Source organism: Typopeltis vanoorti, chromosome 8, assembly GCF_054136105.1.
Source record: "Typopeltis vanoorti isolate ZY-2024b chromosome 8, IOZ_Tvanoo_1.0, whole genome shotgun sequence".
Classification (NCBI taxonomy): Eukaryota; Metazoa; Arthropoda; class Arachnida; order Uropygi; family Thelyphonidae; genus Typopeltis; species Typopeltis vanoorti.
Window position 1 is genome coordinate 80,210,551 of NC_143556.1, and position 27,741 is coordinate 80,238,291.

General features: G+C 36.8%; 1 protein-coding gene, 1 non-coding gene and 1 pseudogene across 2 annotated transcripts in view; 2 read left to right on the forward strand and 1 right to left on the reverse strand.

Moving 5' to 3' along the window:
• larp (La related protein) overlaps positions 1-27,741 on the forward strand; it is a 321,561-nt gene that overhangs the window by 230,788 nt on the left and 63,032 nt on the right. Inside the window, exons 14-16 of the mRNA XM_090396411.1 lie at positions 310-591; positions 13,283-13,395; positions 20,736-20,887. Of these exons, the coding sequence (XP_090252537.1) occupies positions 310-591; positions 13,283-13,395; positions 20,736-20,887 (547 nt within the window). The remainder of the gene's footprint in view (positions 1-309; positions 592-13,282; positions 13,396-20,735; positions 20,888-27,741) is intronic.
• LOC150104161 (U2 spliceosomal RNA) lies at positions 1,497-1,677 on the reverse strand (annotated as a pseudogene).
• LOC150104162 (U2 spliceosomal RNA) lies at positions 1,651-1,834 on the forward strand. Its single transcript, XR_016548737.1, has one exon. It is a non-coding gene; the product is annotated as a U2 spliceosomal RNA (small nuclear RNA).

Genomic DNA, 27,741 nt, shown 5'->3' on the forward strand with positions numbered 1-27,741 from the left:
CTGTTCAAATGCTTTTATATATGAGTCATATCAGTTGCCATTTCCATTGAAAAATTAGGGGCAGAATATTATTTCTACAGTATGTATGGCTCCAGGTTCAGTCAGTATGATAATGATGCTGTTATATAAGAACGCTAATTTCAAAATACAATATTTTATTATAGTTTGTAGTGATTTCCTTACATGTTTAGGTTTCAGCTCCCCTCCCCCATTTGGGAGGGAGGGGAAGAAAATGAGAAAACTTAAAGAATTTTTATAGGATTAATATATCTATCTTCTACCTTCTACATATTTTATTCTTTATTTCAGTCTGAAAAGCCATACAAAACAGTTGATGTAATCTCTCAAGAAAAATTCAAGACATTTGCTCCTCCACTGCCTCCAATTGTTAATCAGACTGTTCCTCCACCTCCTCCACCATTGTTTTCTGATTCTCATATTATTCGAACTATCCCTACTAATGTTCCAGAAGTGCCATATGATAGTCCCCGTTATGCTCCGGGTTCTCGGACCCCTTGTACACACAAGGACAATAAAGTGGCTCCACGCTTTTATCCTGTTGTGAAAGAAGGTAGACCAACAGATCCTTCGGTATGTATATTGCATTTATATATGATTGGTATGATTTTGTTTGGTATAGAAATAACATAATTTCACTTTTCAGCATTTGAGTCTATTATTCTCAAATAATACACTTACTACAATTCCATGTAATAATTTTATCCCTTTTTGTATACAGGATTTCCCTGATTTTTATATTTTAGTATAATAATTAAGGGGTTTGAAAAAATTCATTTAGTACTTGCCAGCAATTAAATGGAAGATCAGGCAAACCATACCATATAATTCATCTTTAATTTTGTGAATATTAATTAATGTATTTGAAGAAGCATATTGTATTTCTTTAATACACCAAAAAAAGCTATGTTGATAAAGAAAAATATATATATTAACAAATGTCATTTTGACATTTATAAATTCCTTGTTTCACAGTGAAACATTCAAGCAGCAGATACATAGTATTTTATCTGTAGCCACTTGGCTATTTAAAAAAAAAAAAAAAAAGTGCAGTAATCCAGAAGCATTATTCCAGAGACCAAATTTATAACTTTTACAAACTACTTCAGGCCTGCAATGATAGAGTTATGGTGTCTTGCATCCAGCAATGAAATAATGACATTCACAAATGTCCATTCCTGGTGAGCATAGATGCTGTTCACGCAGACATCCACAGCAACATTTAAATGGAAAGTGCTTTATCTCCTGGAGCAAACAACCTTGGCCCTGTATGGTGTTAGTGTTTTTAGGATGTTCTGTTATTAGGCTGAGGATAATGTGATTATTTATGCAAGTAGACGGGAGTGTCCATGGACTTTCTGAAAAGAAATTGTTGTGAGCCATTTAGAACAGTGTTTTTCAAACTTTTCTGACTGAGACACACAATAAGAAATACATTTTGCATCTCACACAATGTATGTTTCATCTTACATACAAGAGAGAAGTGATGCTCCGAGGAGACTGAGGTACAATACCAGGCATCTTGTGGTAGAGGTGGAGCAAGCTTTAAGCACTTCACCACTGTCCAGAAATCAGTTTAATATCTTGTGGCCAGTATCAGATTTTAAGCTGATAAGAATAAATACTACACTGTTATCTTAACCAAAAGGCAGAAGCATAAAGTGGAGTATATGTTCTTATCAGTTAATATTTGATATGGACCCCATTGGCCTCCAAGATATTAAAAAGAATTTAGGAAGATGATGATGTGCATACAGCTTACTCTGCCTTTGCCATGAGTTTCCTTTGCACTACCTCTAGGTTGAGTTCTCTCTCTCTCCATCTGGGAGAAATGAAAAACATTATATACTTAAATAAAAGTTTTACAAAGCAATACATGCTTTTTTTACATATAATAAAGTAAAAACAAAAAACAAAATACAGTTTTTATCCTATCACAATGTGATACGATAAAAAAAAAGTTTTTTTTCTTTGATATTAATAAAGTTAATATCAAACAAATTATGTTAACATTTAAATACCAAGTAGGAAATATTTTATTTAATACCACAGTTGTGAATCCTAAAATATAGGATTCATTTTTATTCAAGAAATAAACTTTGTTGCTTACTACACCTATTCTTTCAGAAGATGAATGAAAATGTTTCTGTATAGTGTAGTGCCCCTTCAACAGATGCCATACAACACATGCAAGAAAAACAAGCAGCTATATTGTACCACTAAATACAGTATGTAAGGGTGCCTAAGGGTCAAAGCTGTATAACTGAGACCTTCACATAGCCTTTAAAGGAATGCAGAGAGCCGACCAGGGCTTCTGACCTAACGTCTAATCCTCATCTTCTCGTGGTGCAACCTGTTGGGTATCTACCTGGATACTGAATGAACAAGGATGGCCTGACAACTTGGGATGTATCAAACCAAATTGTATTCTTATTGGCTTAAACCACTATAGAAAATGATGGTATACAACATGACAAAATTTCATGCCGGCTGGAGCGTCACCCGGTTAAACAAGGTCTCCGTTGTTTTCGCCAGGGAACCAGGGCAAACAGCGAAAAGTCAGCTATTGGAACAAATCTGAAAGAACACCCCAACTCTAAACATCACCAGAGTTAAAGATCGGTACTATCAACATAAGAAGCCTGAATGGCAAAGAAATGGAGCTAGCTGAGGAATTAGATAGGTACCAGATCGACATAATAAGGGTGACTGAAACAAAAAAGACAAAAACTGGTTAAGTCTTTCTGAACAATAAATACAAAATGTTATATTCAGATAATGACAATCAAGGAAAAGAAAGAGTAGCCATGGTATTCAACACAAAATACGAGGCTAATCTTCTTGAATGGCAGGCAGTCTCAAGTAGAGTGATGTGGGCAAATATCAGAATGGGGAATTGGAGAATGAGACTTATTTGTACCTATGGTCCTACAGAAGGTTCTAGTAAGGTAGAGGTGGAGGAATTTTTTGATGCTTTAGAAAAAGCAACTGACACAATGAAAAGGAAAAAGTTTGTCCTTGTTGGGGATCTAAATAGCAGAGTAGGAAATGATTGTCAGACATACAAATATATTTTGGGAAAATTTGGAGAAAAGAGCAAAGCTAATAATAATGGCAAAAACCTGTTGGATTTCTGTTCAGGACATGGCTGGTTATTACTAACACCATGTTCCAACATAAAAATGTGCACAAATTCACATGGAGAGAAGAGGCAAGGAATTAGAAAAGTCTCCTTGACTATGTTATTGTTGTTTTCTCCCTGGTGCAGAACACCACAGTGTAAAGAGGATTTGAAATTAGAAGCGATAACTATTTAGTCTTGAGCAGGATAAAATTGAATTTCATATTGAAAAGAATAACATGTAAGAAAGTTTTAAAGCGAACAAAAGTTGAGCAGCTCTCAGATGTGAACTGTAGATTAAAATACACAAAGATTATTGAAGAAAAAATGAAAGAGTTTGAAAACAGAACCAAATCTTGGAGATTCAGTGGCAAGCCTTGAAGAAAAAACTGATTGATTCAGCCAGAGAGGCATGTGGTGAGGTTGTCTGCAAGGATAGAAAAATCAGAACTATTGTGTGGACACAGGAAGTTAAAGAGGCAGTGAAGGAAAAGAAGAAAGTATATCAAAAGTTCCTAGCAAATAAGTCAGCTTGTGCTCTTAGAGAATACAGAGACAAATGTAAGAAAGCTAAACACTGTAAAACTAGCTAAAAGTCATGGGAGGACTTTGGCAAGAACATAGAAAATAAATATCAAGAAGGTGGTAAGATATTCTGGAGGTTGTTGAAGAAGCTTAGAAATGGAGGAAAGAGTGCTGTAAAAGGAGTTAGAGATGATAAAGGTTACATGAAAACAGGAGAAAAAGATATCCTTGAAGTATGGAGTAATTACTTCGAAAAATTGCTAAATTAAACAAGCAGTGATAGCACAGTGGTAAAAAAAACACTCAACAGGCATACAGTCAAGAATTCATGTCCATACTTGAAGTTAAAAAAACCATCAAAGGCTTGAAATGTGGAAAGGCAGCAGGAATAGATGATATTCGATCAGAAATGCTGAAATACGGTAGTATAAAAGTCTTACAGTGGCTGCACTGCATAGTTCAGAAAGCCTGGACAGAGGGATGAATTCCCGAAGATTGGAGTAGAGTTCTAATAGTACCCATATATAAAAAGGGAAATAAAACTGAATGTGAGAATTACAGAGGTATTTCCCATCTGAGTGTTCCTGGCAAGATCTATGCAAGCATACTCGAGAAATGGTTGAGAAGAATTGTGGAAGAAAAGCTTGGTGAAGAACAATCTGTATTCAGGCCAAATAGAGACTGTCACGATCAGATCTTCACTTTACGACAAATAGTTGAGAAAGCATAGGAATATAACAAAGATCTGTATTTAAGTTTTGTTGATCTGGAAAAGGCATATGACAATGTGCCAAGAGAGAAGCTATCCAATATGCTACAGTTATATGGTGTCAATGGGGCATTATATCATGCAATATTAGTCTGTATTTGAGTTGTAAGTCAGCAGTTAGAATTGAAGTACAAGAAGATGGTTTCATGTTAAATCTGCAAGAGTTCCTAAGTTTGCAAGACTTCCTGACTAAATTGAATAACTGTTGTAATGGATATGGTATGAAGGTCAGCAATAAAAAGACAAAGACAATGAAAATAGGTAGAATCGTTGAGAATGTCAACTGTGTTTTGTATGGGGAACCTGCGGAACAAGTAAAACATTTCAGCTACTTAGGCACGATTTTTACTGAAGATGGTAAATTAAATATAGAAATAGACAACAGAATCAGCAAAGCTGGTATGGTGGGAAGTCTATTGAATAAGAGAGAAATTAGTCCGAACACTAAATTAGCTGTATACAAGACAGTGTTCAAACCAGTTTTAACTTATGGATCTGAGAGCTGGGTCAGAAGTAAAGCATTTGACCAAAGACTTTCTCAGGACCACAGATATGAGAGTCCTGAGAAAGATTAGAGGCGTGAACAGATGGCATCAATGGCAATATCATATTAAAAACAAGGATATCCAGGAATGCGTTAACAGAGCTAATCTCAGGTGGTATGGTCACTTGAACAGAATGGGCGAGGAAAGATTAGCAAAGCAAGTGTTCTCTGCCAGGTTGGCAGCAAAACGACCCAGAGGAAGACCAAGATATAGGTGGATTGATATGGTACAAAGTGCCTTAGATGATTGAAATATAAGATATGATAATGTTGGAGTCTTGACAAGTAACAGACTGATTTGGAGGAAAATTATAGATGGGAAGTTAGTAATGGTATAATTTTTTTTTTATGTAGTACTATCATATCCTGTACACTCCCTTGAGGGTACGTGTCAGGAATATGATGATGATACAGTATGGTGACAATTAGTGTAATTTGGGGACATCTGGAATGAAACTGTCTAACTCTGCACAACAACTCTTCCCTCTTGCTGACAATTTACATTATCATTAAAATATTACTAATTTTACACTTAAAATTTAATTGAAAACACTCGAACTAGCATACTGTATATGCTTACGGCAGATTTTAAAACATTGTAAAAATGCACCCTGTCAGTGTGGAAGGGACATAATATATCTCATCAAGTGAGTTTCCTCTTGCAAGAAAACAGCCGCTAGCGAAACTAGTAAGTGGGATTATATTAATAAAGTACCCATGGTCTCATAACCACAAAAAGTCTCAGTTTTAAGACATGAAACTGTCCTGTAAAAACAAGCAGTTTGATGATTCTTTTGCAATAAAGTTCATTTTTGAATGTGCTGGCTGGTTTAATTCCACTAAAAATGTATCTGATCTGTGTCAGCAAACATATCAACAGTATAATGCTCCCAGATTGTTGGTTTGATTGTGATTTAGCTAAGGACTTGGTTTCATTGAGAAGTAAGCTGGAACAGAGTGAGAGGGAACTTATCGTAATTTTTTTTTTTGGGGGGGGGGGCCTAAGATTTTGAGTCTCTTTCACTGGTAATTACCATAAAAAAAAACTTTAAAAAAATTTTCAGTAGGAACATCCATCTTCTGTTTTCCTACATATCACATATCTAAACAGTACTTATAATCATTGTATCTGAAATGAATAACGCTGGCTATTTTCAACATTGAGACTGACCTTGAAAATGTTTGCTCATGAAGAAAGTGAAGGTTTATTTATAGAATTTAACGTAGATTTGAAAGAAGATGGATGTTCCTGACATTGCTGCTGAAAATTTTCTACTACTGTTTTGTCACTGCTGGTTTCATTTAACAGTTTTTCAAAATAATTATTCCAGACATCTAGGATATCTTTATCTTCAGTTTTTATATCACCTTTATCATCTTTAATTCCTTTTATAGCATACTTCTTATCATTTCTAAGATTTTCCAATAGCCTCCAGAATATTTTGCCACCTTCCTGATATTTATTTTCTGTATTCTTGCTGAAGTCTTCCTATGATTTTTGGCTACTTTTACATACAGCTTAGCTCTTATATTTTTCCTCTGTATTCTTTTAGGGCATCAACTGACTTATTTGCTAGAAACTTTCGTTATGCTTTTCTTCTTTTCCAGGACTGCTTCTTTAACTTCTTGTGTCCACCATGGTGGTCTTATTTTTCTATCCTTGCAGACAACTTCACTACATTCTTCTCCCAGCTGAATCAAGCACTGTTTTCTCCAGAGTTTGCTGCTTAGAGTCCAAGGTTTGGTTCTTGTTTTAAACTGTTCCATTCTTTCTTTAATAACATTTGTATAGTTCAGTCTACAGTTTGCTTGTAAAAGCCGCTCAACTTTAATTCATAATAAAACTTTTTTACATACTGTTCTTTTCAATATGATACTGAGTTTTATCATACTTAAACTAAGTAATGGTCACTTCCAATTTCAAATCCTCAGTATACTCTTATATCCTGAACCAACATGAAGATATCAACAATAACATAGTCACTGAGGCTTTTTTATTTCTTGGATCTTCTTTCCACTTGAAATGTGCACATCTTTATGTTGGAACATGTTGTTAGCAATGACTAGTTCTTATTGTGAGCAGAAATCCATCAGATATTTACCGTTATTATTAGCTTGCCCTTTTCTCCAAATTTTTCTAAAACGTTTCTGTATCCTATTGGGATTCATTTCCTCTAACAAGGACCACTTTTTTCTGTGTTAACTGCCTACTCTAATGACTTGAAAAATTCCTCTTCTTCCTTAGGAGACTTCAGTGGGACAGTAGACTTAAAAAAATTTCATTGTTTACTCACACATTTTGAAGTTTGCCCACATAACTCTACTACATTCTTGTTGACGAGCTTATACATTGGTAACACATGACTATTAAATTATTTCAGGAAATTTTGGCTAATTTGTATGTGGGGGAATCAATGCCATCCACTATAGGACATAATGGCACATTTTGTTTATGGATTTTTGGTAGTCTGTCTACTACAAACTGTCCTATTATGGCCAAACATTTAGCCAAAGCAGTCACACACACTATACTGTCAATACACCATCACACATAAAAAAAAAAAAAACTCGGCCCACTTCAAAGCCAGTGTAGAAAACCTTGCACTCCAACACACTGACATAATGGTCAGTTTTGATGTCTCCTTCCTATTCACAAAAGCTTTTGTGTTCAGCTATCCTACCTGTTTGGCCAGGTTTGGGAAGTTTTTTTACAGCTGAGGCTAATTCCACGAGCAATCTTTCATATTCATATTTGCTGTGGTGTAGTAAAGTTGCTTTCTTCCATCATTTTCTATGGCGGGTATCCAGAGCACGGTCCGCAAGCCCAGAATGGCTATATTGATGAAACCAGATGTAGTCTTTGTGTTCAGATATCCTAATATTAGCTATCCTGTCTGTTTGGCCATAGTAGGACAGTTTACAGCTGCAAGGTATACTCTAGGGGAAGTGGCTGGTCTTTGTTGGAGCAGATAAGGGATGCCAATTTCTTATACGGTTTGTAACAGGTCGTCAGGTCATATTTCTTTAAGATTTTGGTTCACTTTTCAGAGGTACCCCAGATGTAAGGAATGGTGATAGATTTAGTGTAATCTTTGTTATGAAGGGGGGGGGGGGGGGTTGTGGTTAACTGGTTTTAATATTTTTTGGGGGTTGTAGCCATTGGCTAAGAAAGTGTTAAGGATGTGGTTTAGTTCAGTGGTTAGGCATTGTCATCTAAACAGATTAATTTGGCCCTGTTATATAGTGTTTTCTCCCCCCCCCACAACCCTATATTGTTGTGGGGGGGGAGAATTGCTGATGAATGTATCTACCTGCATAGGTTGGTTTTCTGTAAACAGAAAGCCAACGATCCATCAGGCTGGCATGTAATCAGTCTAAGAAAGGAAGACTGTTGTTTTTTTCTTTTTCCAAGGTGAACTGGATTCTGGGGTATTGGTTGTTTAAGTGTGTTAAGAAGATGTGGAGTGTCTCCGAGCCATGTGGCCAAATAGCAAACACATCATCCACGTAGCATAGCCAAACAGTGGGTTCTTGTGGGACTGAGTTTAAGGCTTTTTCTTCAAAAGTCTCCATAAAAAGATTAGCTAGGGATGGGGAGAGTGATGAACCCATGGCTGTCCCCTTTATCTGTTTGTAGAATTTTCCTTGCCACACGAAATAGCCCAAGTTCATTGTGAACTGAAATAGGGCTGAGATATCGGGAGAAAATTTGGCTTTCATCAATATAGCCATTCTGGGCTTGCGGACTGTGCTCTGGATACCCGCCACAGAAAACAACGGAAGAAAGCTACTTTACTGCACTGCAGCAAATATGAATATGAAAGATTGTTCGTGGAATTAGCCTCAGCTCTAAAAAACTTTCCAAACCTCAATAAATTTGGGTGCATGAGACTGCCCCAAATTTGGGAAGCTTGCATCATGAGAACATCAGCCAAACAGCCAAGACAACCCATTTAGCCCACTAGGGGGCACCTTTAGGACTCTAGAAAACATCACTTAAGAACAACGTTAGTTACTCTCTCTTTGGCCTCATTTGCTTGTTGTTAGTGCCTGCGTGCACTTATCATAGTTTTATCTTCCCATGAAGATGCAGTGTAACATTGCCGAAATATAGGAAGTATTGGTTAAAGTTTTCTTTTAATTAATATTTAGTATACATTGTAATTTCCTGAAATAATTTAATAGTCAACTCTACTATATGAAACTGCCTTCCAATCAAGCAGTTTCTGTTTGTTTCTTCCATGGTTCATGTTGAATGCTATTGTTATATAGCAATAGCATTCAACATGAAATACTCCTTCCTTTTCTTGATCATTATTGCCTGATTATAACATCCTACATTTATTATCTAGTAAGATCTCACCTGTTTTTATCTTGTTTGTGTCAATAATGCCAATTATATCTGCATGGTACTTGTCCAGTTATTTTGTAAGTTTGATTTCCTTTCCATAATACTTCATAATACTTCTTATATTGATGGTTCGTCTTCAGTTCTTTTGATGTTGGCTTACTTCTTTTTTCTAGATGTTGAGTTGAAGTTTGTTTTAGTAGCTGACTTTTCACTGTTGCTCTGATTCTCTTATGAAAACAGCTTGGGAACATTTTTTAAATGGGAGACACCTCATCTGGCATGAAATCTGATTAAGTTGTACCATCATATGTATTTGTGATTTAAGCCACTAGAGAGTACAGTTTGGTTAGCTAATTCTCAAATTTCCAGTGGATACCTACTCACAACTATCAGGCACACCACAATAAGGTGAGGATTGGATATTAGGTGAGTAGTCCCTGTCTGATTCTCTACATTCCTGAATGGCCATGTGGAAATCTCCTCCCAGTTATTTGGCTTTGAATCTTAAATGACTCCATTATCTTTAATATTGTTAGCTTTTATATTGCCTTTAATATTTATTTTTTTCATAATCTGGAAGTCCTACTCTATAAACACACATGGAACTTTTTTTAAGACACTTTGGCCTTCCAGTAAGCATTGAAGTAGTTTTGCATCAGGAGTTGAAATTCATCTCCCACCCAAGACATTTCTAGAATCCCATGCCCATGGCATGATTTGAACTTGGAAGCCTGTTGGTTGGAGAGTAAGTACATTATGTACTCAGCCAACCAGGCCTCTATCAGAACATTGCTTTTAATTCGTGCAATAACTTTTGAGCTGATTGTCATCTTTTTTAATCTGGGTTGTTTTGGGGGAATTGCTAGTTGTGCAACAATGAAATAATGAAATAAATTCATTAATTTATGTTCACTGACAGATGAAAGTTGTTTATGGAAGCAAACCTATGAACATCAGCACTAATGAATTGGTTGTAACATAATTTGCTGAAGAACAAGTTTTGAGTACGATCTTCTATCAGAATTTTGTATCTGTTTTGCTCTATAAAAATCACTGGATATCTCCCCTCCCCACACACATTGTATTACACTATTCCTTGCTTATTTTGCAATTTTGGATTCCATTTTTTTTCTTTTCATGTAACCTTCATTGGATCATTTTTCTGTTATATTTTGAACCATTCTTAAATTATATTTCCAGTGTCATTTTTGATTTATTTTCTGATGTATATTGTCTGTGCAACTTCTGTGTCTTCTCACTTAATTCCTCCTCCTTTTTTTTTTTTTTTTTTTAAATATTAGATCAAGTGTCTGTAAAGTAAGTTTTCTTTAGATGTTCTATTTATTATTATTATTAGATCTCTAGGAAGTCAGTGACTATTGAGGGAAGCCACCCACACTAGCTCTCATACTTTCTCTTACACTAAATGCACTCACTACTTCAATAAACTGTTCTACTCACTCCCAGTTCTGTGAGACAGAAAAACTAGCTCTTACTCTTTTCTCAAAACACTTAGCTCCTATGAATGACCCCTTGTCTTCTCTCTCTACCATTTCCATAATGAAAAATTTTATCATCCAATAGAATATAACAATTTTTTTGTTATATTCTATAACACCTTCTTAAAAAGTTTATAGACCTCTGTTCCCTCATATGTTCCCTCTTTGTTCTATCAACCAGTATCTGTGGCCCTCATAATCTACATTCCATGATCTTGATATTATCTTTTGCTTTCTTTCTGCAGCTTCTTTATCTGCTCTGATCCCAGGAGACCAAATCTCTGTACAGTAGTCCAGGTGCAACATCAGAGCCTTCTCATCTTCATCGTTACCACCATCAAATTCCAGACATATACACTTAGGGGTGTATATGATCTTATGATAGTATTACACAAACAGTTACATCATTACTAACTTCCTATCAACAATTTTCCTCCAGATTAGCACTGTTATCTGTCAACATTCCAATATTGTTAGATCTTATATTTCTGTCTCTTCTAAGGCACTTTTTACTGTATCAATGCATCTACATCTTGATCTTCCTCATGTCTTTTTCCTGCCATCTTGGCAAAGAACACTTGTTTAGCTTATCTTTCTACTACCAGTGGGAATACTACCTGAGATAGCTTTGCTAACACATTCCTGAAGGCTAACAATGTCAAGTTCTTTCCTAATATCTTTGTTTTAAATATGATATTGCCATTGATGCCATCTGTTCCTACCCCTAATCTTTCTCACGACTCTCATATCTGTGGTCTCTAGTCTTTGGTCAAGTGTTTTATTTCTAACCCAGCTCTCGGTTTCCATAAGTTAAAATTAGGTCAAAACACCAAATTAGCTACCATCTTAAAACTTTACTAAAAATGTTTTACTTGTTCTATAGGTTCTCCATTCACGTTGCAGTTGATATTTTCAATGTTTTCATTGTCTTTGTTTTGTTATTGCTGATTTCTCCAATACTTCTGAAAGAAACTGAGTGCAATTTGATTTGTCACTCTTCCTAGGAACAGGTTAAGCATTTGTTTCAAAAATGAAATATCACGAATTTGCATTATTAAAAAAAAATAAGAATAATAAAAGTGGAGGAAAACTCGTGTAGAAAGCTTTATAAAAGTAAAATTTTCACCAAAGTATCAGTGCAAGATCACAGAATGTTGATTAAACAATAAAACAATTTTAAAAAGTGACACGTGAGTAGCTAATGTAAGATAACTCAAGTTAATATTTTTGTACAAGTACAAAAAAAGTATTTTGAACAAGCAAAATATTTTTGCTGTTTAGGTACAATTTTTTGTAAAGCTAGTATTGTGGGGAGTCGAGAATAAATTTACATGACAGTGTTCAAAGCAATTTTAACTTATGGATTTGAAAAGTGGGTTAGAAATAACAGTTGAGCCAAAGACTGAAGGCTACAGATATGTAAGTTCTAAGAATAATTGGGAGAAAGGAGTGAGCAGATGCTATTAGTGGAACAATTGAAATTTAAATGTTAGGAAAGAACGTGAGATTGTTAATATTCAAGAATATGCAAGAGCTAATCTGAGGTGAGAATGGGACAGGAAAGGTTAGCAAAATGTGTTCGATGTCTTGATGTCAGGCAAAGACCCAGGGAGAAACTCTAAGATCTGTATGCATCGATGCCATTAGAAGTGCCTTAGAAAATCAAAATAGAAGATTTGGATATTGGGGCCCCTGGTTAGATAGCAGACCCAATGTTGACATTACACTATAATGTAAACTTACGGTGTTGTGTATCCATGATTATCAAATTCCTAATGCATATTCTCAAGCAGTACATTATCCTGTACTGCTTGATGAGGATATGCATTAGGAATTTGATAATCATGGTATCCAGCAACCAAGTGAAATTTCAGTAAGTTTGTACACAGAAATATCTATTAACAGTTATTGAATATTGATGAATTAACATAAAGTGTCAAATCATAAACTAAAACCAATAACTGAGTCTAGTTTTATATCTTTCAGCATCTTATTGAATTTTTATCGTTAGTTGAGTAGCATGCTAGTAAACATACTGCAAAGATGTCTTTCTCTAAGGATTATTATTTGTCAAACATTTAGATTTTGCTCGAATTTCTTTATTTAAAGTAATTGGAATAAATCATCTATGAACACACTTTAATTTATAATAGTTACATTTTTCAATAAATCAAAGTGATATTCCCTCACACGTAATTCCTTAAAAATTTTGTATGTCATTTATAAAGAAGAGTATGTATTTCTCAGCACTATCAATTAATTTAAAGTTTTGATAATTTCTCTCATTTGACATTGAAGTGCATTCAGTCAAGCACTATGAAATGTTCTAAGCAGATTAAGCTTAGAGTTTCTTTTGATCTTCTTGGATTGCAGAGCAAAGTATTAATGATGAAATTGATTTTATATTTTTGTTCATATGAAATGTTGTATTAAATTCATCATATTCTTAATGCAGACACCACGTAAACAGAAGACAAAACACAGTAATAATCCACCTGTAGAGCATCACGTAGGATGGGTTATGGATGTTCGAGAACATAGGCCTAGATCTCGAACCAATTCTCTCAGGTAATTTTAATGTTATTGACTTTGGATGCCATTGTTTCACATTTTAAATAGAATCTTAGTAAGTAAAGTCCAGAAAATGATTTCTCGTTTTTCATCTTAATTTTTAGATGGTTTACTTTTTTGAGCTGTCAGAAGCGAGGTGCCTAAGCACTAAGTTGTATTTATAGATTGTTTGGTTATTAATTTCAGAAAAGTCAGTAATCATATTTTTTGAATAAAACTGACAGGTTAATGTTTTTCAGCATTTTAATGTTACCAGAACTTAAACATTAGCATTCTAAAGATGATGTATCAATAAGGGGAGGGGATTAATGGATTGCATTACCCCCCCCCCCACACACAGCACAGTTTGATTATATAGAGAAACCTGTGGAGAGAGAATTCATGACTAAATGTAGCTGTAAACTGTCATACTATGGCCAAACAGGCAGTACAGCAAATGTCAGGATTTTTGAACACAAAGACTACGTCCATTTTCAGCAGTACAGCCACTCTGGGCTTGCAGACCATGCTCTAGATACCCGCCACAGAATAAGTTGGAAAAAAGCCACATTAATACACCACAGCAAATTTAAATATGACAGATTATTCATGGAATCAGCCTCAGCTCTAAAAAAATTTTTCGAAACCTCAACAAATTTGGGAAGCTTGAAGCTTGCATCTTGAGAACTTCAGTCCAACAGCCAAGACAACCCAATATAACCCACTAGGGGGCACCTTTAGGACTCTAGGAACAACAGTAATTTTCTATCTTCTGCTTCATTTGCTTTGTGTAGTGCCTGCATGCATGTGTCATAGTTGTATGTTCCCATGAAGATGGCAATGTGACGTTGCTGAAATATAGAAGGTATTTATTAAAGTTTCATTTAATTAATATTCCAGTATACGTTGTAAATTCCTTAAATAAGTTAATAGTCATGTGTTACCAACATATAAGCCTATCTACAAGAAAAAAGAAGAGGGAAGGTTCTTAAAAGAGTCTTTGACTTAAGGAGCGAAATACAGCAATTCATGCAAATCAAGGCGAACCCGATTGCGGAATTTAATGATCCGAAGTGGACGACAGACTTTGCCTTTGTGACCAACATTTCATTGCATATGAATGACCTAAATACGCTGCTACAGGGTGTTCGGGATAAATTTGACATATTTATAATTAATTATATTTTTCCGTAAGTTACATGTATTAACACACACTTCTCTTCATTTAAAAGTTTGGACCCTTCTTCATTCATATACAAGATGTCAGAAAGGATGGATAGCTGGAACCCACCTGAATCATGGAAGAGAATAACTTGTATCATGATGATTCGTGCCCGCCATCAAAATAAGGATATTACGACTGCTGCCCAATGCTCCCTGAATACAGTAAAAACAATCAGGCATGAACTAGAGACTTGCAATGGTGACTACGAGGATGTAGCAAGAAGAAAGATCCCTAGCAGACGATCTGATTGCGTTCGTACAGCAGAATTCCTCGCAAATCTGCAGGAACAGGTGTTGAAGAACCCTGGCATTGGAATTCGGGCTTTGTTCGTGGAGTTGCTAACTGTAGTCAAGCCCTGGATAACAAGGGTAGCCAATGGTAGGCCGTATGTATGGCAGCAGGATTCGGCCCCTTGCCACACCTCTGGGAAAAGTCAAAAATGGTTGTCTGAAAATTTCTACGACTTCACCAGTCCAAATGTTTGGACTCCAAACTCCCCAGACCTTAACCCCATGGATTATTTTGTATGGGGCGCAGTTGAAAAAGACACCAATCGCACTTCCAGTAATACAAAAGCCCAGTTAATGGATAAAATTAAAACAGTTTTTGCGGCCCTTCCCAGGGAGACTGTAGCATCAGCTTGTTCGAGGTTCCGAAGCAGAATTGAAGCTGTGATCGATGCTAATGGTGGTTATTTTGAGTAAATCTTGTTGATAGTATTGTAATTAACTCTGCCTGTAATGTTTTTTTGTCAATTCAATAAATTTAATAGATACAAAGAAGATTTTCTTTTTCCTTACGAAACTGTCAAATTTATCCCGAACACCCTGTACAATCCAAAGATAAACTGGTGCACACTCTGTTTGATCACATCAAAGCTTTTGTGGCCAAGCTCAAACTTTGGGATGCACTTGCAAAAAAAGACTTAACTTATTTTCAGCTTCTCGCTGAGTCCAACTGTTCGTCTCTTGATGAATACACTACAAAATTAGCCGTGTTGCGAAGTGAGTTCGAAGAGAGATTTAGTGATTTTCGTAACCAACAGTCTTTAGATTTATTTTCAATGCCATTCAGTGTCAATGCTGCCGAAATGCCAGGCTCAGTACAAATGGAGCTGCTTGAATTCCAAAACAACTGTTCTTTGAGAGGAAAATTATTCAGTGTGCCCTTGCTTACATTTTAAAATGATTACATTTCTGATGACACATTCCCTAATCTTTGCCAGCATGCTTTGAGGATGTGTGCTTTGTTAGGAAGCACATACTTATGTGAGCAGTTCTTCTCCAGAATGAAGCATGTGAAGTCCAGGACAAGAACTCAGATTACAGACCAACATCTCGAGAATACTCTGCGCATAGCGACTTCCAACATTGATGCAACATCGACAAGCTGGTCAAGGAAAAACATTGCCAAATTGCCCATTGACATTGTAAAAAATGAATGTTTTATTCATTAAATTATCTTTTTTCACACATTGATTGTATTTACTTATCATGAACCTGACTCCTACCTATGCTCATAAAGCTGAGTTTGTTTATTTTTATAGGATTTTATGTAAAGTATCAAATGCACAGAGTTTCTTGTGAATCTGGAAAGCATCTTATAATTCTAAATACCTCAGTATAGCTTAGTGGCCTGCAGGTTTCATTTAAATTTTTACTGTGGCCTGCACTGTCTGAAAGGTTGAAGACCCCCTGATCTAGATGATTGGATGGAGACTTTCACCATATCCTAAAGGCAGGCAAAAAAATGACTCAAACTTCTGACCTAATGCCCAATTCTCACCTTCTCATGGTGCACCCCCTATTAGCCATATGCTGGAACAGAATAAATTTTCACTATTTGTTTTAGAAAAGAGGTGGAATTAGTAGAGGAATTATAGAATGAACCATATCAGCATAACAGGTGTTATCAATAATACCAGTATGATATAAAGAATAAAACTGAAATAGGTAAAAGACTTTTAAATAATAGCTATAAGATGATTTATTCAAATAACATTGATCAGGGAAAGGATGGGATACTGTAATATCAACAATAAACATGAAGATGAACTTCTTTAGTGGCATGCACTTTCGAGTGGAGTAATGTGAGCAGATTTAAAATGGGAAAAAATGTAGTTTATTTGTGCCTGCCATCTCATTGATCATACCAGTAGTAAAGAACTGGAGGAAAACTTTTGGGTCATTAGAGAGAACATTTTCATGAGGCAGAGGAAAAGCTGTGTCTTGTCGGAGACTTAAACAGCAGAATAGGAAATGAATAACAACCATACAAATATGCTCTGGGAAAATTTGAAGAAAAAGATAAGGCTAACAACAGTACTGTATGCTGTATTTCATTTCAGAATATGGGTCGTTCGCACAAAGAAGATGCAGGAGATTGAAGTAGGAAGGGTGTGCATTACCTAGTTTTGAGCAGTATAAAAATGAGTGTCTTGCACTGAAAAGAAAAATATGTAAAAGTTGTAAAAATCTAAAGAAAACATTGGTTGATTCAGCCAGAATATCATGTATTGAGCTTTGTAAGAACAGAAAAATCAAAAACTTTTGGTAGATGTAGAAAGTAAAAACAAGCACCTCATGAAAGTAAATCAGCATGTGCCTATCCTTCATGGTTACACAGTGATCAGAATTCATTATAAAAATTACGAAAACAAATACCGTGTTAGAGTAAAACTTCAGTTTAATATAAATTTAGTGATCCAAACACTGCAAAACTTAGCAGGAATATGTTGTCCAGCATGTGGAAGTGATATCGGAAGGGGGGGGGGGGTCCAAAATTCACCACCGGGGCATTATAAACATCTTATGCACGGAATTTGCATATCGTGTAACTCGTTAGGCCAGGATGTTTTAAAAAGATGGACATGGGATTTCCCCCTTCATTTTAGTTGTTGATACCATTCATGACGATGTGACTATCATTGCTCTAATGTGCCTTGCTCTTTCAGCTGTATTACCTAAACAATTACCTAAGCTGTAGCTGCATTCTGCAAATTTCGTCACCTGAACAAATGTTGATGAGATTCAATATATCTCCATGTGCTCTGCAAAGAATGAGTAGTCATTTTGAAGAAATGGGATTATTGGGAGTTAGACCTGGCACAGGTTGCAAAACAGTCACTTCACAACAGGTGAATGAAGTTACTACAGGCTACGAATCAGCCATTGGTTCCTGCAGTGCACTGCTGTATCAAGAAGGGCCTTACACAACTGTCTAGAAAATTCTATGGAAGATTCTGCATTTCTACCCATTCAAGATAACCTCTTTTGGAACACAGGAGTGCTGTATCAAGAAGGGCCTTACACAACTGTCTAGAAAATTCTATGGAAGATTCTGCATTTCTACCCATTCAAGATAACCTCTTTTGGAACACAGGAGTTGTGTTCCACAAGTCGATTGACATTTGCATTAATACTCCTTACTTGAGTGGAGTTGAATGCTGTGTGGATGATTTTGTGAGAAGATGAGGCTCACTTTCACCCAAATGAAGCGCTGAATACCCACAGTTGCCAGTTTTGGGCTATGTAAAACCTGCATGCAATCAGATTCCTTTGCATTTACCCCCAAATTATTGTCTCGTGCAGGTTTTCAGCTTTGTTTATCATTGCAGCATTCTTTTTTGAGGACATCTGCCAGTCAAATTCTGTGACCCGTTCAGTTACTGCCGAGAGGTATCGTGATATCAGAAACAGTTTTGCTGTGCCACAGCTACAGCAGCACTTGTGCATGAATTCAGTAATTTTCATGCAGAACGAGGCCCCTCTGCACATCGGTCGATCCATACAGGAGGTTCTTTGAGAACATTTCACAGAAACCAGAGTGATCAGCCATTCATTTCCCATGGCCTGATCTGACTCCATGTGACTTCTGGCTCTGAGGATTCTCGAAAACTGAGTTCATTGAGATCATCATGATAACTTGCTAGTGCTGAAAGACAGCATAATGCAGCATATTCACAACATCAGTCCCAACCAGCTGCATTCTGCCACTGAACACACTGTGCAAAGGATGCAATTTGTGGCATACTGGGAAGGGCAGCACATTGACCAGTACAATCCATGAATGTGTAATGAAAGTTAATAAAAATGGGTTATTTATGCTTGTTGTTTTTCTCCTTATGCACACAGAAAAATTACTACATATGCATCATACAGTGTCCCCTGCTGATGAATTTTGGAACTACTTTGGATATTTGGATATTGTGCTTCCATATGATGCACAAGGTATTTCTGTAAAGTGTTGCAGCATTTGGATCACTGGGTTGCACTCCACAAGGCCTTAAACAGGGATAATTTTGATCATCTTGTATGTCATTGATATGGCCATTTGTGCAGTTTAAAAAAAAAAAAAAAAACTTAAGTACTAATTTAATCAATCATAACCATGTCCATTTTATACTCATAGTTAGACATCATTTATCTAGATTTATGGCTCATTTCAGTATAGTCAATCCTCGTCCTCTCCACCATAAACCGAGAGATATAACTGTTTGGTTAATTGATAAAAGGCTTATTCTGAATGTCCAGAACAGGTGTCTTAGAATCACAAAACTTGAACTATCTGCAAGTCAGATGAGTACTCTTTCACAGCATCCTAACCGTTTGCTCTGTAGATGTTTTAATGTAATTTCAGATTGTAATTCATTAAGTACATGTTCTCCAAATATTTCATAAAATGGCCATGGTTTAATTGATGTTGACAATTTTTTAATTAAGTCCTTAATTAAAAAATTGTCAACACCAATCAAAAAAAAAAAAAAAAAACTCTAAGCCTATATAGTACATAGTACAGTGGTATCTTGCTAATCTGAACTAATAAAAACCACCCTCGTTCTGATTAGCGAATTTTCCCCAAGAGACAACAATAACTAGTGTTTAAGAGAAAAATAATGAGATTCTAATGGTACATCGATTTAATTCTGTAAATAAATGAAGTAAATGATAGGGAAAAAAACTACTATGCTGTAATGTAAAACTTAAAAAATAGTACAGTACACCAGATTATTTTAGTAAAAAATTTAGTTTGTATGTACCTGTATTGTTGAGGATTCTGATTTAATAAAATTTCATAGTTCAGTACATAACTTAATTTGTGTAAAAAAGTATCATTTTCTTGTACACAAAAAAAAAAAAAAAGAAAAAAAAGTCACTGATTTTCTTTTGCTTCTTGGACGCTAAACTTTTTTCGAATGCTTCTTCTCGGAGCAATAAAATTTTGTGGAATGGCGTATCATTCTGTTTAACCCATTCTATATGCATATTAAAACTGTCAACTACCTCTTCATGTTTTAACTTTTTTTTCTTTGAATTCTTTATCGTCATCGTCGTCTTCTAATTCATTCTGTAGCATATTTATAATTTCAGCATCTGATTTGATTTCGAATTTTTTTTCAGTTCTAGCTGTAATCTACAGTATAACTGTACAATCGACAGTATGAAAAAAATACTGTACTTTAATAATAATAAAATGAATAATAATAATTAAAATAATAATTATTAAATAAAAATAATAGTACACAAAATAATAATAACAATATGTAATAAAATTTTTTTTTCTTTCAAACTGCAGTTCGGATTACTGGAGGGTTCGGACTAAAGAGGTTCGGATTAGCGAGATACCATTGTATTATTACTGTGGATAGCTTAGGGTTAGATAATTTGGAAACCCTGTTTTAGAGATCCAAAACAGAACATTTTCAAGTGACTGTGTCTCCATTAAGTCTCTACAGTAGGATCATACCCATGTCCAGTTAGTAGAAGAGTAGATATGTTAACCACTTGGCTAACCAGGCCAGCAATTACTGATTAATCAAGATATTTCTGTGGTTGTACAGACATGTTGCATATTTATATTTATTTATGTAGAATGAAATGAAAAGTGGGATTGAATAACATGCATCCTTAAGATATTGTGCAGTGTTTTCTGCTCCTGTTTTGCCGAGTTATTTTACCATGCATTTCACTGAATTCTGATATATATATATACGTACATAGTGGGGAAAACTTGTGATTGCTCATATATTCACACATCAAGCAATAAAGAGTATTGTATCAAAAAATTATTTCTTAATGTATGTTTAATGCTTGTTTTGACAGTCTAATTTTTTTCTGTTTTGTTGTTAATTTAGTGAAGGTACACCAACTGAGAGTCTATTATCAACCAGTTATGGTAGCATACCTCAGTCACTTCCTACATTTGAACACCCCAGTCATGCATTACTGAAAGAGAATGGATTTACTCAGCAAGGTTATCACAAATTTCGAGCTCGTTGTCTAAAAGGTAAAGTATTTTGGTTCAAAGTATTTCTTAAAATATCTCACTATCCTGATTGTAAATTCAATATGGAGTATTTCCTATATGCATATTTTTGTAAAAGGATAAACTGAAATATGCTGCTTTTATCCAATGATTTTTAGTCATGTGCTAACGAATATTAGTATAATATTACTAGAAGCTGGTTCACCCAATCCATTGTTTTCTGGGGGGGACTGCAATGTAAATTGGTACCCCCCCCAAGTAAATGATCATACAGTATTACAGAGTTTGGTCTTAAATTTCTATAGTTTAGTAGCTATTTGTTTAAATGCCGGTGTTCAGACCACATTATTTGAAGATTAAAAATTACCTGCTAGTTTCATAAGTCATAGGGCTTACATCAGTAGGAAATGGTGTTACATTAACTGATTAAAAACTAGAAAATATAATTACACACCATCAAACTTGAAGAGTATAAGCAAACAAAAACCAGTTTTGATGTGCAGTCAGGCCTTAGTTTTTGTTACTCTGTATCAGAATGCAGAGCATTTTTTGAGACTGAATTTTCTTACAAAGCAATTATGATCAGTATAAGGCATTTCCTTTTTTTTTTTTTTTTTTTTTTTTTTTTTTTTTTTTTTTTTTTAAATAATCATAGTAGTTGGCAATGGTTGTATGAAAGATTAACCCTGATCTCTGTTCTTGTTTCCTGTCAGCATCCTTAACATATTTTGATGATGGGATTTTTCTAGAATGTCCTGTCTGGTTGACATAGCAGATGCCCCAAGAACAGTGTATTTTATAGACTCCTTTTTTTTGTATGAGTGTAGTGACTTCAGGGTTGTAAAAACCTGGAAATCTTGTAAAGCAGGATGAAAATCTCTTTACTGTCACAGCTGCTGTATCTAACAGTGCTGCAATTTTGTCAGTTACATTTTGGAGGTAGGCTAAGATTATATCACTTCTGAATTCTTGCTTGTTTTAGGAACTTTGGATGATATAAGTAAAATTTTGTTATTCATCTTTAGTCCATACCCATTAAAGCAAAGGATCTGTTTACAAAGTTCTTTGCTTCATGTTGATGGTATTGGAGATTTAGCTCTGCCTTTTAATGTTTTTTTTTTTTGTGTGTGTTACTTATCTTCTGTATGGATGATGGCATGAGGAAGCATGCAGGAATATCCCAGTAATAGTAACTTTTTGTACAATGAGAAATTCAGCCTTTTTATCAGACACTTCCAGAAAGATGTAAAGGTATTAATCACCTCCTCAGCCAAAAGATATGCACACAATGTGTGCATAACTTTTGGCTTTACTGTGCATAAACTGAAACATGGATTCAAAGTGTGCAGTATTGTTGAAATGGCATGCAATACAGTTGAAATAGCAAAAACTTGTTTGCTTTAGTAAGCAAACAACAGTTGTGTATGAAATATCTGACTAGGTTATTTATATGTAGAGATCAGCAGACAACATAAAATCAATACCTAACCCAGTCTCAAGTTCTCATCAGTCTTATTATTATGTGACACCCCCAGGAAGTCCAAGGACTCATTGTGGGAGGGCACACTTTTTGCTAAATACATCTCATCCTCTCCACTACCACTTAACTCTCCAACTACAATACTACTAATATCAACACCATCTATCGCTCCCACCAACAGTATTTTTTGTCATTAAATTGCGTGTGTTCTGAAGGCTGATTTGTCTGTACGCGGGATGAAAAAACCCGAGTTTCCAGGATGAAAAAACCCTGCTGCCACTGTATGAGATCAGCTAACTCACCTTCAACTGAAAATGCCCATATAAAGATTCCCCTCGTTATGATGAGAATCGAACCCAGGTCTTTTCCAGTTGAAGGGTGCAATGTTCCTCTATTCTTCCAATTGCACTACACTGGCTTATATGAAGAGGATAGGGAATTTCTTTCCAGAAATATGGATTTTTTTCCCCCATCCTGCAAAGTAAGCAAAACTGGTCAGAACACATACTGTCCTTATGTTCTCAGTTGCTTTACCTGTAATTCAAAAAATGACAAACATATCATCAGGGAGCTAGTGAAGATATGGGGAGCTATCCATTGGCAAAAGTCATTTTTGCAAATAGAAGTAGCAAAATGGTGTACTTCCATATTATCACTACTTTCTACCACAATAAAGATCAAACTGGTTTCAGTAGACTTATCACAATGCATGATTGTACATGCAATATATGAAAGGAGGGAGGTATGAATAATGCTTTACAGGGCACTTACTATGAAGTCAGCTACTCTGTATATGAGTATTCTAGTTGTCGAAGTTACTTTATGCACAGACTTTATTTTGCTTGCAGTTAAATTAGAAAAATGAAAGTATCTTAACTATATAAGAGATTGCTCTGTCTTGTTGAAACTTTATTTTAACATAATAGTAGAACTAATGTTCAGATCACTGCAGTGTGAAGTTCATTAAACTTGCTAACCTCCATCTTTCTGTAGCATCTAATCCACTTCTAACCACATGTTTCTGATGCTTCTGTAAATGTTAGTAGCCCTGGATATATTTCCTGGTCATCATCATCATCATCAAATTCCTGCCATGTACCCTCAAGGGGTGTACAGGATATGACAGTACTACATGAAAAAATTACATCATTACTAACTTCCTATCTACAATTTTCCTCCAAATCAGTCTGTTACTTGTCAAGACTCCAATATTATCAGATCTTATATTTCTATCGTCTAAGGCACTTTGTACCGTATCAATCCACCTATATCTTGGTCTTCCTCTGGGTTGTTTTCCTGCCAACCTGGCAGAGAACACTTGTTTTGCTAATCTTTCCTCTCCCATTCTATTTAAGTGACCATACCATCTGAGATTAGCTCTGCTAACGCATTCCTGGATGCTGACAATGTCAAGTTCTTTCCTAATATCCTCATTTTTAATATGATATTGCCATTGATGCCATCTGTTCACGCCTCTAATCTTTCTCAGGACTCTCATATCTGCGGTCTCTAGTCTTTGGTCAAGTGTTTTACTTCTGACCCAGCTCTCAGATCCATAAGTTAAAATTGGTTTGAACACAGTCTTGTATACAGCTAATTTAGTGTTCCGACTAATTTCTTTCTTATTCCATATGAATTTATTCAATTGACTTCCCACGATACCAGCTTTGCTGATTCTGTTGTCTATTTCTATATTTAGTTTACCATCTTCAGTAAAAATTGTGCCTAAGTAGCTGAAATGTTTAACTTGTTCCACAGGTTCTCCATTCACAACACAGTTGACATTTTCAATGATTCTGCATATTTTCATTGTCTTTGTCTTTTTATTGCTGACCTTCATACCATATCTATTACAACAGCTATTCAATTTAGTCAGAGAATCTTGCAGACTTGTAGCGGATTTATTTAGAAGTATAACATCATCTGCATAAAGCAAAGAGCTGACATTAACATCTCCAATTTTGATATCAGGTTTAATACCACATTCCTTCATAATGTGATCCATATAGATAATGAATAACAGAGGGGATAATGTACATCCTTGTCTCACACCAGATTTAACATTAAACCATCTTCCTGTACTTCCTTCAATTCTAACTGCTGACTCACAACTCAAATAAAGACTAAGTATTGCTTGATATAATGCCCCATTGATACCATATAACTGCAGCGTATTGAATAGCTTCTCTCTTGGCACCTTGCCTTTTCCAAATCGACGAAACTTAAATACAGATCTTTGTTATATTCCCATGCTTTCTCGACTATTTGTCGTAAAGTGAAGATCTGATCCTGACAGCCTCTATTTGGCCTGAATCCAGCTTGTTCTTCACCAAGCTTTTCTTCCACAATTCTTCTCAACCGTTTCTCAAGTATACTTGCATAGATCTTGCCAGGAACACTCAGTAGGGAAATACCTCTGTAATTCTCACATCCAGTTTTATTTCCCTTTTTATATATGGGTACTATGAGAGCTCTGCTCCAATCATCGGGAATTCGTCCCTCTGTCCAGGCTTTCTGAACTATGCAGTGCAGCCACTGTAAGACTCTTATACCACCATACTTCAGCATTTCTGGTTGAATATCATCTACTCCTGCTGCCTTTCCACATTTCATGCCTTTGATGGCTTTTTCTACTTCAAGTATGGATATGTGTTCCTGACTGCATGCCTGGTCAGTGTTTTTTATCACTGTGCTGTCATCACTGCTTGTTTCATTTAGCAGTTTTTCAAAGTAATTACTCCATACTTCAAGGATATCTTTTTCTCCTGTTTTCATTTCACCTTTATCATCTCTAATTCCTTTTACAGCACTCTTTCCTCCATTCCTAAGCTTCTTCAACAACCTCCAGAATATTTTGCCACCTTCTTGATATTTATTTTCTATATTCTTGCCAAAGTCCTCCCATGACTTTTGTTTAGCATGTTTTACACACTGTTTAGCTTTCTTACATTTGTCTCTGTATTCTGTAAGAGTAAAAGCTGACTTATTTGCCAAGAACTTTTGATATGCTTTCTTCTTTTCCTTCACTGCCTCTTTAACTTCCTGTGTCCACCAGGGAGTTCTGATTTTTTTCCCCCCCCCCCCCACCCCCCCCCCCCCCCACCCCCCCCCCCCCCCACCCCCCCCCCCCCCCACCCCCCCCCCCCCCCACCCCCCCCCCCCCCCACCCCCCCCCCCCCCCACCCCCCCCCCCCCCCACCCCCCCCCCCCCCCACCCCCCCCCCCCCCCACCCCCCCCCCCCCCCACCCCCCCCCCCCCCCACCCCCCCCCCCCCCCACCCCCCCCCCCCCCCACCCCCCCCCCCCCCCACCCCCCCCCCCCCCCACCCCCCCCCCCCCCCACCCCCCCCCCCCCCCACCCCCCCCCCCCCCCACCCCCCCCCCCCCCCACCCCCCCCCCCCCCCACCCCCCCCCCCCCCCACCCCCCCCCCCCCCCACCCCCCCCCCCCCCCACCCCCCCCCCCCCCCACCCCCCCCCCCCCCCACCCCCCCCCCCCCCCACCCCCCCCCCCCCCCACCCCCCCCCCCCCCCACCCCCCCCCCCCCCCACCCCCCCCCCCCCCCACCCCCCATGATTACTGCAATGTGGAAATATATTCTTTCCACATTGTTAGGCTCAGTGGCCTAATATGAAAGAGAAGATGAGAATGCCTCCTGTACATGCTTCCACCATGAATAGGAGGTTATCAGATAAAGGTATGTCATCTTCCTTATACCCTCTTTTACCTTGCGGTGTCGAGGGTCCATTGATCATCGGACCTCACTCCGTTTACAGGATAAGGTGGTCAGCCTTATGCCCCGGTGTATCCTATGGCCTGTAGTGTTGAGTTTTCAAGGCCAGTTTGCCTGCTTTGCGGGATGAAAAACCCCAGAATAAACTGGGGGAAAAACCCTGCTGTCCATGCCCAAGATTGGCTAACTTGGCTATGGCTGAGGAAGATCCTTCAAGCTCCTCACGTCACCGACGGGAATCGAACCTAGGACACTCCTTCCTCAGGCATATGGTTGCGAAGCGCATAGCCACTAGGCTAACCACGTGGACCAGATAAAGGTATATGTTAAGATATCCACACACCTCAGTTGAATAAACAGAAAGAAATGATTGTTAGAAATATCAGAGAAATAAAATCCATGAACAGAGAAATAAAACAGTGTAAGAATTATAGTATTTCCTTATTGTGTTCCAGATAAGATTTATACAAGCATACTTAAGAAGAAGCTAAGAAAAATTGTGAAGAGAAACTTGGAGGAGAACAAGCTAAATTCAGGCGAAATCATGGTCATAATCAGATTTTCACTTTAAGAAAAATAGGTGAGAGATTATGGGAATTATAAAGAAGGATCTGTATTTCAGTTTTGTAGATCTGTAAAAAACATAAGGCATGGTGTGGTGCTGAGAGGAAAGCTGTTAAAAACACTACAATTATATAGCATAAATAGAAGATTATATTGAGCAATGATACTATTTGTAATTCAGAAGTTAGAATTGAAGAGGGTAAAGGTTTGATGTAAAATTTTGATGAATAACAGTTGAGATAATGTGCATCCTTGTCTCACAAGGATGCATATTATCTCAACTGTTCATCACTTACTCACACTAGTAAGGAAAGTGATTTTGAACCTGATACAAAGGTTGGAAACGTTAATAATAACTATTTACTTTCAGTATATATTATACTCCTAAATCTAGAATAAATCCTAAATAAGCTGCATCCTGAATTGGGGAAGCACGTAGATTATTAGTCTTGTGTTTTGAATTAATGTGATTGCAAGCTGCTCTATATATTTTTGAAGATACACAGGTAAGTAAACTGAATTTACAAGTATGGCGAATCGCTAGGACTACCGCCATTAGAATTGCCATTGTTGTTGTTTCATACACCTTATAAGTAACTGTCTAATTATTACTGTTGCGAGGACAAGGCATGTCCTGCTCCGCAGAACAAAGTCTAGGCTTAACCATGGATACGCCATACAACGAATTTAATTTTAAAGAACTTCTAGCAATATTTAAACATGTAGGCTATCTACTGCACACCAAATGGCCAGGAAAAGTTGTAATTCACCAGATAAAAGAAGTTGATACAGATGACCCTCAACTCTCAGAATTTCTCCCCAGCATCCCTCAAGACTGCCAGCGAATTAGCAACAACAACTGATGACAATCCCCTTGCAGACCACAGTGAATATCAGGAGGTCCGTGCTGGCAAGAAACGCAAAACTGCAGCCTCTGAACCACCCAAAGCGGATGGAATGGAAGAAGACTGTCCTGTTCTGGACTCTCCTACCTCCACTAGAGAAAGGATACCTCCGATTATTCTACGTGAAAAACAAGGATGGATATCGCTGAGGATTACGATGTCCAATCTACAGATTTCATATAGCCATGCAAAG